The 12,164-nt window shown below is 47.8% G+C and overlaps 1 protein-coding gene and 1 pseudogene across 2 annotated transcripts; both read right to left on the bottom strand.

Annotated features, from left to right (window-relative positions):
* Positions 1–1,083: 1,083 nt before the first annotated feature.
* HEY1 (hes related family bHLH transcription factor with YRPW motif 1) lies at positions 1,084–5,135 on the bottom strand. Of its 2 annotated transcripts, XM_042923430.1 has the most exons (5): positions 4,641–5,135; positions 4,303–4,378; positions 4,092–4,175; positions 3,721–3,802; positions 1,084–2,824 (listed from the first exon to the last, which is right to left on the bottom strand). In XM_042923430.1, exons 1-5 carry the CDS (start codon positions 4,727–4,729, stop codon positions 2,241–2,243), a joined length of 915 nt encoding a protein of 304 aa, XP_042779364.1. In that variant the 5' UTR covers positions 4,730–5,135; the 3' UTR covers positions 1,084–2,240. The 2 variants fall into 2 exon arrangements, with proteins under 2 accessions (XP_042779364.1, XP_042779366.1); XM_042923432.1 differs by lacking the exons at positions 3,721–3,802; positions 4,092–4,175; positions 4,303–4,378; positions 4,641–5,135 and adding an exon at positions 3,268–3,322.
* A 5,379-nt stretch (positions 5,136–10,514) lies between these two features.
* LOC122211363 lies at positions 10,515–10,600 on the bottom strand (annotated as a pseudogene).
* Positions 10,601–12,164: the final 1,564 nt, after the last annotated feature.

Consider the following 12,164-nt stretch of genomic DNA (forward strand, 5'->3'; position numbering starts at 1 on the left):
TATGATGGGCAGAAAGTACGCGGCCCAGGCAGCGCTGAGAACAGAACCGTGCAGCCACAGAGGGGCCAACATGCAAGGCCACACAGAGAAACTTGGAGTGAGAGCTAAAGTTGGAGACCCACAATCACAAAAATGTTGCAGTCTCTGTTCCCTTCCCAGAGACCCAATAGGCGCTGCTCAAGTTCAGAGTCCAAACTTTTCTCTGCCTTCCTGTCTTCGTTTTTCAATCAGAGCGGGGAGGAGGAGCTCTGTGGCTGGGCAAAGAAAAGGCAAGCTCTATTTTGTCATTTGCCAGAGTGGGTTTTCTCCCTCTCCTCCCCACCAACCTCAGGATCAAGGCAAACTTCTTCCAAGCCAGGAGACAGCACTCCTCAGCTGGCAGGATGACTTTCAAGGCAATAGGAAGGCACCCCTCTCCCCCTGGGGCCCAGATTACTGCCTCTGTTCTGGCAGCGTTTTGTTCTAACCTAAAGCATATGTCAGCTTTGTCACTACACAGCTCAGTCAAATGCATCTAAAGGGTTAAGCAAATTCCTTGAAACAAGACAAGGAAAGACTCCTGGAGCTGTGCAGGTGCAGAATTACAGCCTGCCACTGCTCATCAGGCCAGATTCCCCAGCCCCTGCATGGGCTTTCAGAGATGGCAGTGTTAGCTTTTCTTGTGCTACAGTTAAAAAAAAAAAAAGGAATTTTCTGTTCTCTTAGCACAGGACTATGCACACAGTAGATGCTCTCAGAAAAAAAAAAAAAAAAAAAAAAAAAAAACGTTGGTCAACTCCGTTTTAAAAGATTTCAGCAGAGTTCTCTCCCACCCTGCAACTCCCAGCCTGATGAGTCTCCCTAGCCCGCTGAGGGCCAGATCATCTGACATAACAGTGAAAGGGCTGGGGCTTCTTATGGGAATCAGGCCAAAGCCCTGCGCTGCAACGAAGTCACCTTATTCAGTAGCAAATTCACACAGTTTAGAATTCCCAAAATAATGAATAAGAAAACTGGTAACCAAGCAAAATGAAAATGAAAGGAAAATTTATCTTCTTTTAGCCAACAGAGGGAAAGGCCAAGGCATGTAAGACATATACAGAATAGTTTGTTCTTCCTTTTTTATTTAGTCACAACACATCGGTACAACAGAGGTCAAACCCAGTTCAGTGGAGGTCGTTTAAATTACACCTGCTAAAAGGATAAACCTGTGAACTGATGCTTTTATGAACCAAATTAAACCAAAAGAAGGCAGCACACCTTTTTAAATACCTCAACAACCACATTGCCATGCACCAAAAAGGAAAACACAACATAAAAATTTCCAGTTAAAAGAAAACATAGCAGTTTCAGGAAGAATTAGGTTATGCATTTAACAGGTTCCACTGGACTATTCGATTGGACCACTTGCACACCGTGATCATTTATCCATGTTAATGTTTGTGAATTTGAGATCCGTGAGATTAAAAATTCATTGCATTGCATGGGGCTGGTAAATGCAGGCATATCCTATGCAGTCTCCTCCCCACCAACTCCAAATGGAGATCAACCCCCAAGTGGCTCTCTCCTAACTAAGCCAGGACTGCAGTCCTGGCAGGTGGTCATATGAACTCAGGGCCCCTGATGGGTTATACATTCACCTTACTGCTGCAGGAGGCAGAGAATGAACTCATCTTCTTTCTTGGATAAAGCTGATTGATCATCTGATTTGTCAACGCTTTGTTCAGAAATATAAAATTCAACATAGTTCCCCCCCACAAAAGAATATTACCTATACAACACCTTAATTGTCAAACTATTAACAAATAGCATCATGTTAACATTGAACTTAGTGGTTTGGAAAATTAAATCTAAAAACAGACTTCAGCTACACAAGAAGAAAAACAGACCAAAATACTAAATGTTAAAATTCCCAAAACTTTGAGGCAAAAATGGAATCATTCTTCGACAGAGAGGTTTACAAAGTAATTAGGCACAGAACAAACCTATTACCAAGTGCTGGTTTATACTCACTATTTCAATTTAATGTTTGGAACAAAATTGAACAACTAGTTTTTAAAAACTGCTAATACATATGATAAAAAAAACATTAAAAAAAAGAAAAAGTAAACCAACAAACCTTTAGTCTTTCAACAAAATTCCTCTGAAAGTGTACCTTTTTCCTTTTTACTTTTACTGACGACTTTAAGGTGATGTTGGCAACAGCCCAGCTCAGCTGGGATTGTAAGTGTTCCCCTCCCTCATTCTACAGCATCAGTTCTTTAAAAAGCTCCAATCTCTGTCCCCCAAGGTCTATAGGGCTTGCCAAGGTTTGCTGCCTGCGTGGGTGCCGAAGGGCTCAGTGCATTGGGAGACAGTAAGTGAAAGGAGCCAAAGGAGAAGGGGAAGGCCGACAGGGAAGCCACGGAGGAGAGCAGGGGCGGCGAGAGTTTGGAGGCGGAGGTGACCACAGGGAGCACCGGTCCGAGGCCGCCGCTAGGGGGCGCACGCAAAGCAGGCGCCTCCGGATGTGCCGAGGTCAACCTGCCCTGGTGGTGTGGTTCCGTGGGCGAGGCGGTGGTTCCAGTGTTCCCGTGGCCGTTCTGGGGCAGCAGCAGGGGGTGCGCGACGTGCGGGTGATGTCCGAAGGCGCTGCCCCAGGGAATGTGTCCAAGACCTGCGTGGGCGCCGCTGGCCGCTTCCCGCTGGGAGGCGTAGTTGTTAAGATGTGAGACCAGTCGAACTCGAAGCGGGTCAGAGGCATCTAGTCCTTCAATGATGCTCAGATAACGGGCAACTTCCGCCAGGCACTCCCGAAACCCCAAACTCCGATAGTCCATAGCCAGGGCGTGTGCGTCAAAATAGCCTGAGGAAAAGAACAAAAGAAAAACCTCAGGCTTTGCTGATTTCCCGCATTTCTTCAATACCAAAGGCAGCCCTTCCTAACAAATACCTACATCCTTAAAAACGGCATACACGGGCTCTTAACGAAGGTCCAAATATTTTGGAGTTGACCGAAGTCTTTGCATTAATCAACATGAGAAGTGTTTGCTAATGTAAGTTCAAAGCCCAATTAGAAACTGCTGAGCAGAAAGTGGAATTATACCCTACCAGCAGATGAAACTATGTTCATTCCTTTAATGTTTTCCCCCAACAACAACAAAAAATACATCAAGGACAGAGAAACCACAGAGCAGTGAAATTCATTAGACACACAGATGTAAGTTATCATCATGGAGCTTTTAGCCACTTGGTCCTGAGCAAAGCATTTTCCGGCTGGAGACAGACACACAGACCCCGGTCTCCCACCTTCTGTTAGGTTTTCTCTAATTAACCACAACAGGTTTCTTTCCTCAAGAGTCATAGGAGCTTTTTTTCTTTTTTTCAATCCTGTAGATAAAATTAAGACCATAACTTTTTTTTTTTTTTTAAGGCTTTTTCTCAAAATGGCAATCAACAAATGTGGTGAGAGCTACCTGATTATAATCAGGGCTGTCACAGCTTTCGGGCACCTCGCTGATAACAGGTATTCTCCAAAAGAAGGTGCATTAGCTTAGTTTGAAGAGGACTGGGGTGATGCATTCACTGGAGAAAATCCTATGTGCATTTGCAAATGCACTGACAACTGTACACCACACAACATTCTCTCCCCACCCCCAAAGCACACAGGAAAAATAAGGCAGCGACTGCACCAGGGCTGGCCTGCCGCATCTACTCATTCTACCCAGAGCACTCGGCTGCCACCAGATTAGTGATATGTACCTTTCCCTCCTGCAGTGTGCAGCATTTTCAGGTGATCCACTGTCATCTGCAGAATTTCGGCTTTTTCTAGCTTAGCAGATCCCTGGAGAAGAGAATGGGGGAAAAAAATTGATATGGCACCAAGTGCCTTTGGGGAACAACTTAAAACAGATATGCACCGTATGCAGTATGCTTTGTAAATCATAAAAGTACAAACTAAAACAAAATGAGCTGTCTTCAGAAAATATGTTGGAATCTGTATATGAATTTATCTCTTCGGCAAAAGCAATACGGTTATTTTTCGAGACACGGATGAGGTTCAGATTAATGAGGGGAGGGATTCAGAAGGTGTGGATGGCTACACGGAGAGCTCTACCCACTGTCTCCATTACCTGCTTCTCAAAAGCACTAGGCACCAGCCTCCTCAGCTCAGACAAACTGTTATTAATCCGGTCCCGTCGGCGTTTCTCAATGATCTGCAGAAAGCAGGCAAAACAAAGGAGGGTATTTCCATCAAGACTGTAAATTTCAAAAATGAAGAAAGGTAGTTCTTTCCATTAATTAATAACAAAACAAAACAAGAAGCACTGTAATGAGACTCACGCCTCTTCGTCTTTTCCTGGCCAAGATCTGTGAAGATGTAGTTGGGGACATGGAACCGAGAGCCGAACTCAAGTTTCTGAATGGGGGGAAAAACAGGAATCGCTGTAAGCCAGGGGAGGTGATATGAGGGGTCCCCCTCATCCTCCCCGCACTCAGATTGTTTTGGCAACTTGGGTTTGAAAGGGCCTCCGGCGTCCCTCACCCCGGACAGGGGCATAACCCAGATGCGCAGAGGTCAGTGGAGGGCACAGACGTGCCCGGGGCCCTCGCCCGCTGTCAACCGTGGCCAGCCGGCGCTCGCCTCCTGCCCGGGTTCCGCTCTGCCGCCGCCAACTCACCCATTCTCATCCGCACTCTCCTTTTCCACTTCGATGGTCTCGTCCAGCTCGCTATCCGAAGAGCTGTACTCGGGGTGGGCTCGCTTCATGTTGGTTGCGCGCGGGCTCCGGGGGAGGGTCGGTTCGGCGCGGCGGGCAGGGAGGAGTTAACAGCAGCGGCGCCTCTCCGCGCTCGGGGGCTCGCGTTCCGCACACACTGATCCCGCTCACGCTCTGCCTCCGGTTAAAATTCAACCATCCCTTTCCCACGCTGCGCCCCTACTCAAGTCCCCTGGGAGGGCAGGCGGGGTGTAGGAGGCGGAGGGGCGGAGCGGCGGCTCCTGGGCAACAGCCTCCGCTCCGCCAACCCGGCTTCTCGCTCCGTTGATTGGCAGCCACTCCGGGGAGGGACAGGAGCGAGGCTAAGATCGAGGGCGAACCCTGCCCCCGCCCTCCTCGCCGGCCCCTACCCGGCGGCGGTGCGTCGGCTCCGCGGGGGCTCCGCTGGGTCTCCACTGCGGGGGGAAGGGGGAGGCGCGGGCGGCGGTGGGCCGGCGGCGGGCAGGCGAGGGAGGCCGGGCCGGGACACAAGCCCGCCGGCGGCCGCGGCCCCGCCCCGCCCTGCGCGCCCCGATTGGCCTGGACGCACGCCAGGGCCGCGCCTGCAGCGCCGCCGGTGAGCCGCACGCGCCGCGGGCCGTGGGAAAGTGCCGGCGCCACGGCCGCCAGCCAATCCGGGCGGCCGGCGGCGGCGACGGCGGCCGCGCTGGCGGCGGCGGCGGCGGCGCAGGGCGTCCGCATGAATGGAGAAGAATGGGCAGGCGGGGGAGCGGGGCCGCGCGGGGGCGCTCCGGCGGGGGCTGGGCGGCCGCGGGCCGGGCCCCCCGTGTGAACCTGTAATCGGAGCCCGGGCGCCGGGCGGCCCCGGAAACCGCCGCCCTGCGCCGCGGTAAATCTCGGCTGCGGGGCCACCCGTGCCCGGCGGCGGGAGGCGCGCGCCGCTGGCGGAGCCGGGCCCGTTGCACCTGGCCGGGTGGCGCGCCGACAGTTGCGCGGAGGCTGCAGGGCGCCCGCAGAGCGGAGTTCGTGCGCGGCCGCAGTGGCCACCACCTCACGGGCCGGCGCTTGGAGGGGCAAGACGAGGTTTCTGGGAATGTCCTCTTTCGGTTTGGGGGACTGTGTCCCCACATACAGCCAGTCTCGCTTCTGCAGCACTTTTCATCTTCCCGAATGGAATGAGTTGCCTTGTGCACCTAATTTCCGCACAAATTGGAACGTTCCACAAAGTGGAACGCGTTTTTTCGGGGGGGGGGGGGGAAGACCCCTGGGGATATCCATTATGGAGGGGTTTTTTTGTTTTGTTTTGTTTTGTCGTTGTTTTTTGTTTCCTGGAGTTGGCGGCCAGATCCTCTCAGCGGGCGACTGGGTGGCGGGCCTGGGCATTTGCGTCTGAGGCCGCCCTCACTGCGGGAGCGCACGTCTCTGACCCTTGGACACACAGCACACACATACACACACTGCACACCTCCGGTTTGGGTTCTTGGTGTTTACTGGAAGCTCCGTGGAGTTACGCAAGTCCTCCGTAAGATATTGGCGGAAAAAAAATTCTGTATCTCTGGACTGATTCCCTATTCAGGGATTTGTAGAAGCAGCCGGATGGGTGTTTTGAATTTGGAAATCCAGGCTTCTCTATCCCTTACAAAGGAGCAGAGCGATTGGTATTCCTCTCAGGTCCATTCTTGTGGCTGCTGACCTTGCAGTCCTGTCAATGAGGGAGCACTTGATATAGAGGATAACAAAAATGTTCTCACTTGTGCGAATAGCTTCTCCGTGTCTACCTCTCCTTAATTAGTGATCTCAATGCCATCTTAACACATTTTAGACGCCAATCCTCTGTATGGCCTGAGCCTAATATGTCTGTTCGATTCTCAGCCCCTCACCTCCCCCAATATTTCACCTCCTGGCTCCCACTGAACTCTTATTTCACTTCACCTCCACCTCCAGCCCCTCAGCTCTTCATTCTGGTCTCCTCTGCTTCCCTGTCTAGGCCGGTCCCTCCATCAAGCCATGTTGGATTTTTTCTTGCTGGCATACCACATGCCCTTGCTCCCTGAAATTCCCTGGCATGCCACTTGTCAGTTGTCCATCCAAGATCAATTCCTTTGTCTGCTTACTCTGCGCCTACTCACAGGCAACAGCTCTTTGGGGGTTGCTAGAGGTTCAGCCTCCCAAGCTCCTTTCCAGCCTCCACAGTCTTCAGCCAAGCACATCACTCACTGCCACCTGCCTCTTCCCCCACCTCCAGAACTGAATGGTCCAGGCATAGGAAACCATCCACTACTCCCCTCTGCCTTTCAGAAGTCCCTCTGACACCATTTCTTTCCCCAAAGTGGCAGGCCACCCTACCCTAGAAATTAGTGTGTCCACTAACCCTCTGTGGTTCTGTGGTTGCCAACCTCTGGAATCTACAGTGAGCGAGACTTTCCGGCTTTGGCCTATTTCTGCTGCCTTGTACAGACATGGATAGGTGAATGAGAAGAAAAGACAAAGTGGGGTTGAGGATTCCTGACTCCACATTGGTACCTAAGCAAACTATTAATCCCACATTCAATGTTACTTTGCTGTCAAAAATGAGGTCTACGTTAAACTGTTAAATCTCTCCTGCTTCTTAATCTTGACTCTCACTCATCCATCCAACTAATACTGAGTGCCTTCTGTGTGCCTGGCCCCGTGCTAGGGCCTGAGAATGGAATGATGACCCCAAAGTGCTATGGTTCCTGCCATCCTAGAACTCACATCCTAGGGGGGAGATAGACAATGAACAGGTAAAATTGTTATAAATGGGTTTAATGCTTGGAAGCATCTTTTGATAAGGAAAAACAAGGGGTGAAGATACTTCATGGGGTCTGGAAAGAACTTTTCTGAGCTTGGGAAGGCACTTAAGAACTAGGTCAGAGTCTAGTTCTGGTTCTAGGTCTAGCTATTTCAGTTAGAACTACAAAAGAAGGGGCTGAGGCCCTCCCATCAGTAGTAGAATCAGGCAGACTGAGAGCATGAGGCCCAATTTTCCAGCACCTGCAGAGTAGAGGGGCTTTATCCCTGGAGCCTTGAGTAAAGAACTGCTTTAAACTTCTTAGCAGTCCCCTGAGCAAGACACAACCTGCAAAAGCAGCCTTGTCTCCAACCTGAGTGGGGCTGCCTAGGCCTAGCCCCTTAGGAAAATGTTGCTTTTCATAACTCATCTGTCCTGTGGGACCAGCCTTTTCAAATATGCACAAAGGCCCATTTCCTTGCCTGTCTGTGGAAAATGGGTTTACTTATCTACTAATAATAATCCATCAGGTTGCCTTTCTCTGTGTTCTCTTGCAGAAGGGATGCTCAAGATGCCCCAGAAGAGACACATACTACAGATTTAGGAATTCGCTCCCAAGGCCAGGTCCAGGTGGGGCGTTCCCAGAGGTGAACCAGTGGTATCTCCAGAAAGAGCCCATCCTCAAACTGCAGTCCCAGCATTTCCATCTGAAAGATTAAGGCCACAACTGGCTGGAAGGGACACAAGCAGTAGCTGGGCAGGGGACCACCGAGGAAAAGGCCCTGAATCTTTGATTCATCAGGTTTGGCCACTGTCGAGGTCCCTACCATAGTGTCCTGGATGAAGCCCTTTCTCTGTTGGTTTGTTGGTGGGGTCATGATTAAATAGGTATGCAGGAGGGCCAAAGACTACACCTGCCGCCTGGATAAAGAGAGGGGCTGCCTCTGTCTGGGCTCTTAAGCAAGTCGCTTTATCCAGTCACAGGCAAAACAGCTTTGTTAAAACCACATTTAGGTGAATCCAGCCAATGTATGAGACACCTGAGTCTTGCTGGTTCATGCATTCACTCGACACACTTGTGTAAAGCCCCTACTGTGTGCTAGGCACTGAGCTAGGCGTGAGTGATGAGCCAAAAAGCCACAATCTTTATCAAGCTGCTCACAAGACTGTGTGGTAAAGACACAGATCAGTCTTGGCCACACAACAGTGGGCAAGTTACTCAACCTCTTTAAACCCCGATTCTCCTATCTATAAAATGGGGCATTAATAAAAACAATTTCCCAACGTCATAGATTATATAACATCAGTTATATAAAGCATCTTAATGGTGCTTGGCCAAGAGGAAACACGTAATAAACAGCAGCTATCATTATTAGCTATTAATATACCTGATTTACCAATGAGTAAACCAAGCATTGGGTTACCCCTCAGTTTTCTTCTGAAACTGTTACACATCTAATGAGGTTGCAAGAAGGGGGAAAAAAAATCTAGTAATTGGATATATTCAAAGCAGTGTCTCCAGAACATAATATCCTTGAAAGGTGACGAGAAAGAACCTGTGCTCTTGCTAAGAGCACTAGCTTATTTTGAGTAGAGCTTAAAAATAAGCATCTGCTATTCATTATTAGTGAAAGTTGTGCTTTTTGAGTTTCTTAGGAAGGAAGAGCCCCTGAGCATGCAGTGCTATAAATATATGTATAAATAAGTTGCATACTTCTGGAGTTCAGAAATGGCTTCTTTCTGAGAACATCCCAAATCAGAAACCACAAGACAGAGTCGCCCAAAACTGTCATACCAAACTTTTGACTAAATGCCAGTTTCCCTCTGTTCTTCATGCTCGCTGCTCTCTGTAGATGCTGTCTCAATCACCAGATTGCCTTGTGGCACGTCATGCCACGCAAAAGTGCGCTTCCGCCATCAACTCCCCTGATGGAGGTCAGATGTAAGACACCTTGGTGTTCACCCTGAGGGGATTGTTTAATTGGAAACCCAGCAGGCAGCAGTGTGGCCCAATGGGAGGAGGAGAGGATTCCCAGTTGCCTGCCTGGGTTTGAGTGATTCTTTCCCAGCTATGGGCCCTTGGGCCCATGATCATACCTCTCTCCTCTGAGCCTCCGTTTTTCTCATCTGTAAATAAGAATAGTCCCTCAGCTTTTGTTTTGGATTTATTGTGAAAGGTAAAATGAGACAAAGCATTTTGTAAAATACTATACAAATGTTATGTCTTGTGCTTGTGAGTTATGATGACGATGATGGTAATAACGCGGGCTCCTTCATCCTGACCTTTGCTGGGCCACCTAAAAGGCCCACCTGTAGGTCTTCTTGTTCCTGCCAGTGAATTCCTCAAGGTGGTACTGTCTTTAAAAGGTGTGTGGGGGGGGGGGGGAGGGGTGGGAGGCGGGGGAGGGGTATTTAAAATGCTGAAGTGCATTTCACAGACCATTAATCCCTCAAGGCTCTGTAAATAAAAGAATCTGTTTTCAAATACATTTGGGAAATTCTTGGAGAGCTCAGGACACTTGAGAGCATGCATGCTCTGAGAAGTCCTTAATAAGGAATCCTCATGTACATGTGTCTAACTCAGCACTTCCCAAACTCATTAGCCATGGAACCCTTTGTTCATATAATATCTGCTAATAGGCCACTGAAATAGCATACCCAAAAAACAGACTTTGGGAAATTCTGTCCTAGCGTAAGGACAGATGCATTTTGCTTTCGACCCATAAAAAAATTAAGCATAGGGGCACCTGGGTGGCTCAGCTGGTTAAGCATCTGACTCTTGATCTCCACTCAGGTCATGATCTCATGGTTCTTGAGTTCAAGCCCCACATCAGGCTCTTCACTGACCGTACAGAACCTGCTTGAAATTCTCTCTCCCTCTCTCTCTGCCCCTCTCTCACTTGTGCTCTCTCTCTCTCTCAAAATAAATAAACTTAAAAATTTTTTTTTTAATTGAGCATAAGTGAAAAGCAACTTAATAAAAAGTATTGTTGAGTTCTGGTAATATAACTTCTGCTTTGAAAGTTCTTTGCTCACTAATTTGAGAGACCAATTCCTTCAAGAAATTTATGCTTTTTTTTTTTTTTTAATATGGAATCTTCATGAATTTGTGTGTCATTGTTGCGCAGGGGCCATGCTAATCTTTTCTGTATAAATACTTTTTTAAATTTATTTTTTACTATTTTTTTAAATGTTTATTTATTTTTGAGAGACAGAATGCGAGCAAGGGAGGGGCAGAGAGAGAGGGAGACACAGAATCTGAAGCAGACTCCAGGTTCTGACCTGTCAGCACAGAGCCCGACGTGGGGCTGGAACTCATGAACCGTGAGATCATGACCTGAGCTGAAGTGGGATGCTCAACCGACTGAGCCACCCAGGCACCCCCTGTATAAATACTTTTTGATAACAAACGTTTTTATGGCACTTACCATATGCCAGGCACAGTTTTAAAATTGTTATATATAAGTAATTTAATCCTTACACTAAACCAGGAAGGAGGAATTATTATTTTTCTTAGTTTTCAAAGAGGAAGACCAGGCAGAAAAAGTAGGAAATTTGCCCAAAGTCATATCTGAATCCCTGCGATTGGTTTGATTCCATGATGCCTTCTTTTCCTCCAAAAGTAATTTATTGTAAGTATTCTCCTCTCAATTAAAATGATGCAAATAGCAATTTACAGCATACTATTTTCCAATTAAAGTAATTCAAATACTAATTTGTAGTGTATTCTTTTCACAATTTAAACCATTCAACTCCTTTTTATTTCCATACTTTCAAGACAACTCCGGATATAATTGAGATCTATCTTATGGTGTCCCAAAAGCAAGTCTATGGATCGCGACTCCTCAGAACTCGCTCGGAGTTGTCTTCAGTGGAAGTGAGGGTCTTTTTCCTAGTTGCCTAGGTGCTCATCCAATACTGCTACAGTGCGTCAGACGACTTCTCTAGGTCCTGTTTCTAAGTATTTCACATTTTAGCACTTTTGTGCTAAAATATTTATTATAGATATTTATATGAATATTTGATATTTGAGATTTATTTGATATTTATATGATATTTATTATGAATAGGTCTAAAATGATTTTAAGTTATTAAAATTCGAAGTGTGGCAGGAGGTTCCAGGTGAACCCCCAACCGGAACCCACGGACTCTGTCTTTGAAAATAGTACGCTGCTGGCCCCCTAGGTTGTCTGAGTGCCTGAACTGATATACACTGGAGCTTTGGTGTGCTTTTTTGTTAGTTCTGTTTTTAATTTTTCTTAATGTTTATTTATTTTTGAGAGAGAGAGTAAGCACATGACCGGGTGAAGGGCAGAGAGAGAGAGAGACAGAGGATCCGAAGTTGGCTCCATGCTGACAGCAAAGAACCAGATGTGGGGCTCGACCTCACATAACCTCGAGAGGATGACTTGAGCTGAAGTCAGCAGCTTAACGGACTAAGCCACCCAGGTACCCTTGGAGCTTTGGTTTTAGATTGAAAGGAATGTTGTCGGTTTTCTGTTTGTTTTGTGTTGTGTTATTACCTTTCAATTTAGGGGCCCAGGGCAGAGATGAGGAAGAAGAGAACAACTGAGGGGACAGATTTTGAGTCTCAGTAGAGAGAAAGATGAGGACCAGAAGCTGAAGGAGGTGTTTGTATGATTATTCCGGTGAAAAAAATAATGCTGATCAGCACCCCAGTAACAGCATGATTCAGGGTTGGGACAGGGTCGTTCTGCAATACCTACCCCACC

Source organism: Panthera leo, chromosome F2 (genome assembly GCF_018350215.1).
Source record: "Panthera leo isolate Ple1 chromosome F2, P.leo_Ple1_pat1.1, whole genome shotgun sequence".
NCBI lineage: Eukaryota > Metazoa > Chordata > Mammalia > Carnivora > Felidae > Panthera > Panthera leo.

Bases quoted from the DNA above. Each gene is read 5' to 3' on its own strand.
- HEY1 (XM_042923430.1), bottom strand. From the start codon at position 4,729: ATGAAGCGAGCCCACCCCGAGTACAGCTCTTCGGATAGCGAGCTGGAC. The intron at 4,176-4,302 runs GTGAGTCTCATT...TGCTTTCTGCAG, and splicing joins CCAGGAAAAGACGAAGAGGC to ATCATTGAGAAACGCCGACG. The intron at 2,825-3,720 runs GTACATATCACT...TCTTTTCCTCAG, and splicing joins GCACACTGCAGGAGGGAAAG to GCTATTTTGACGCACACGCC.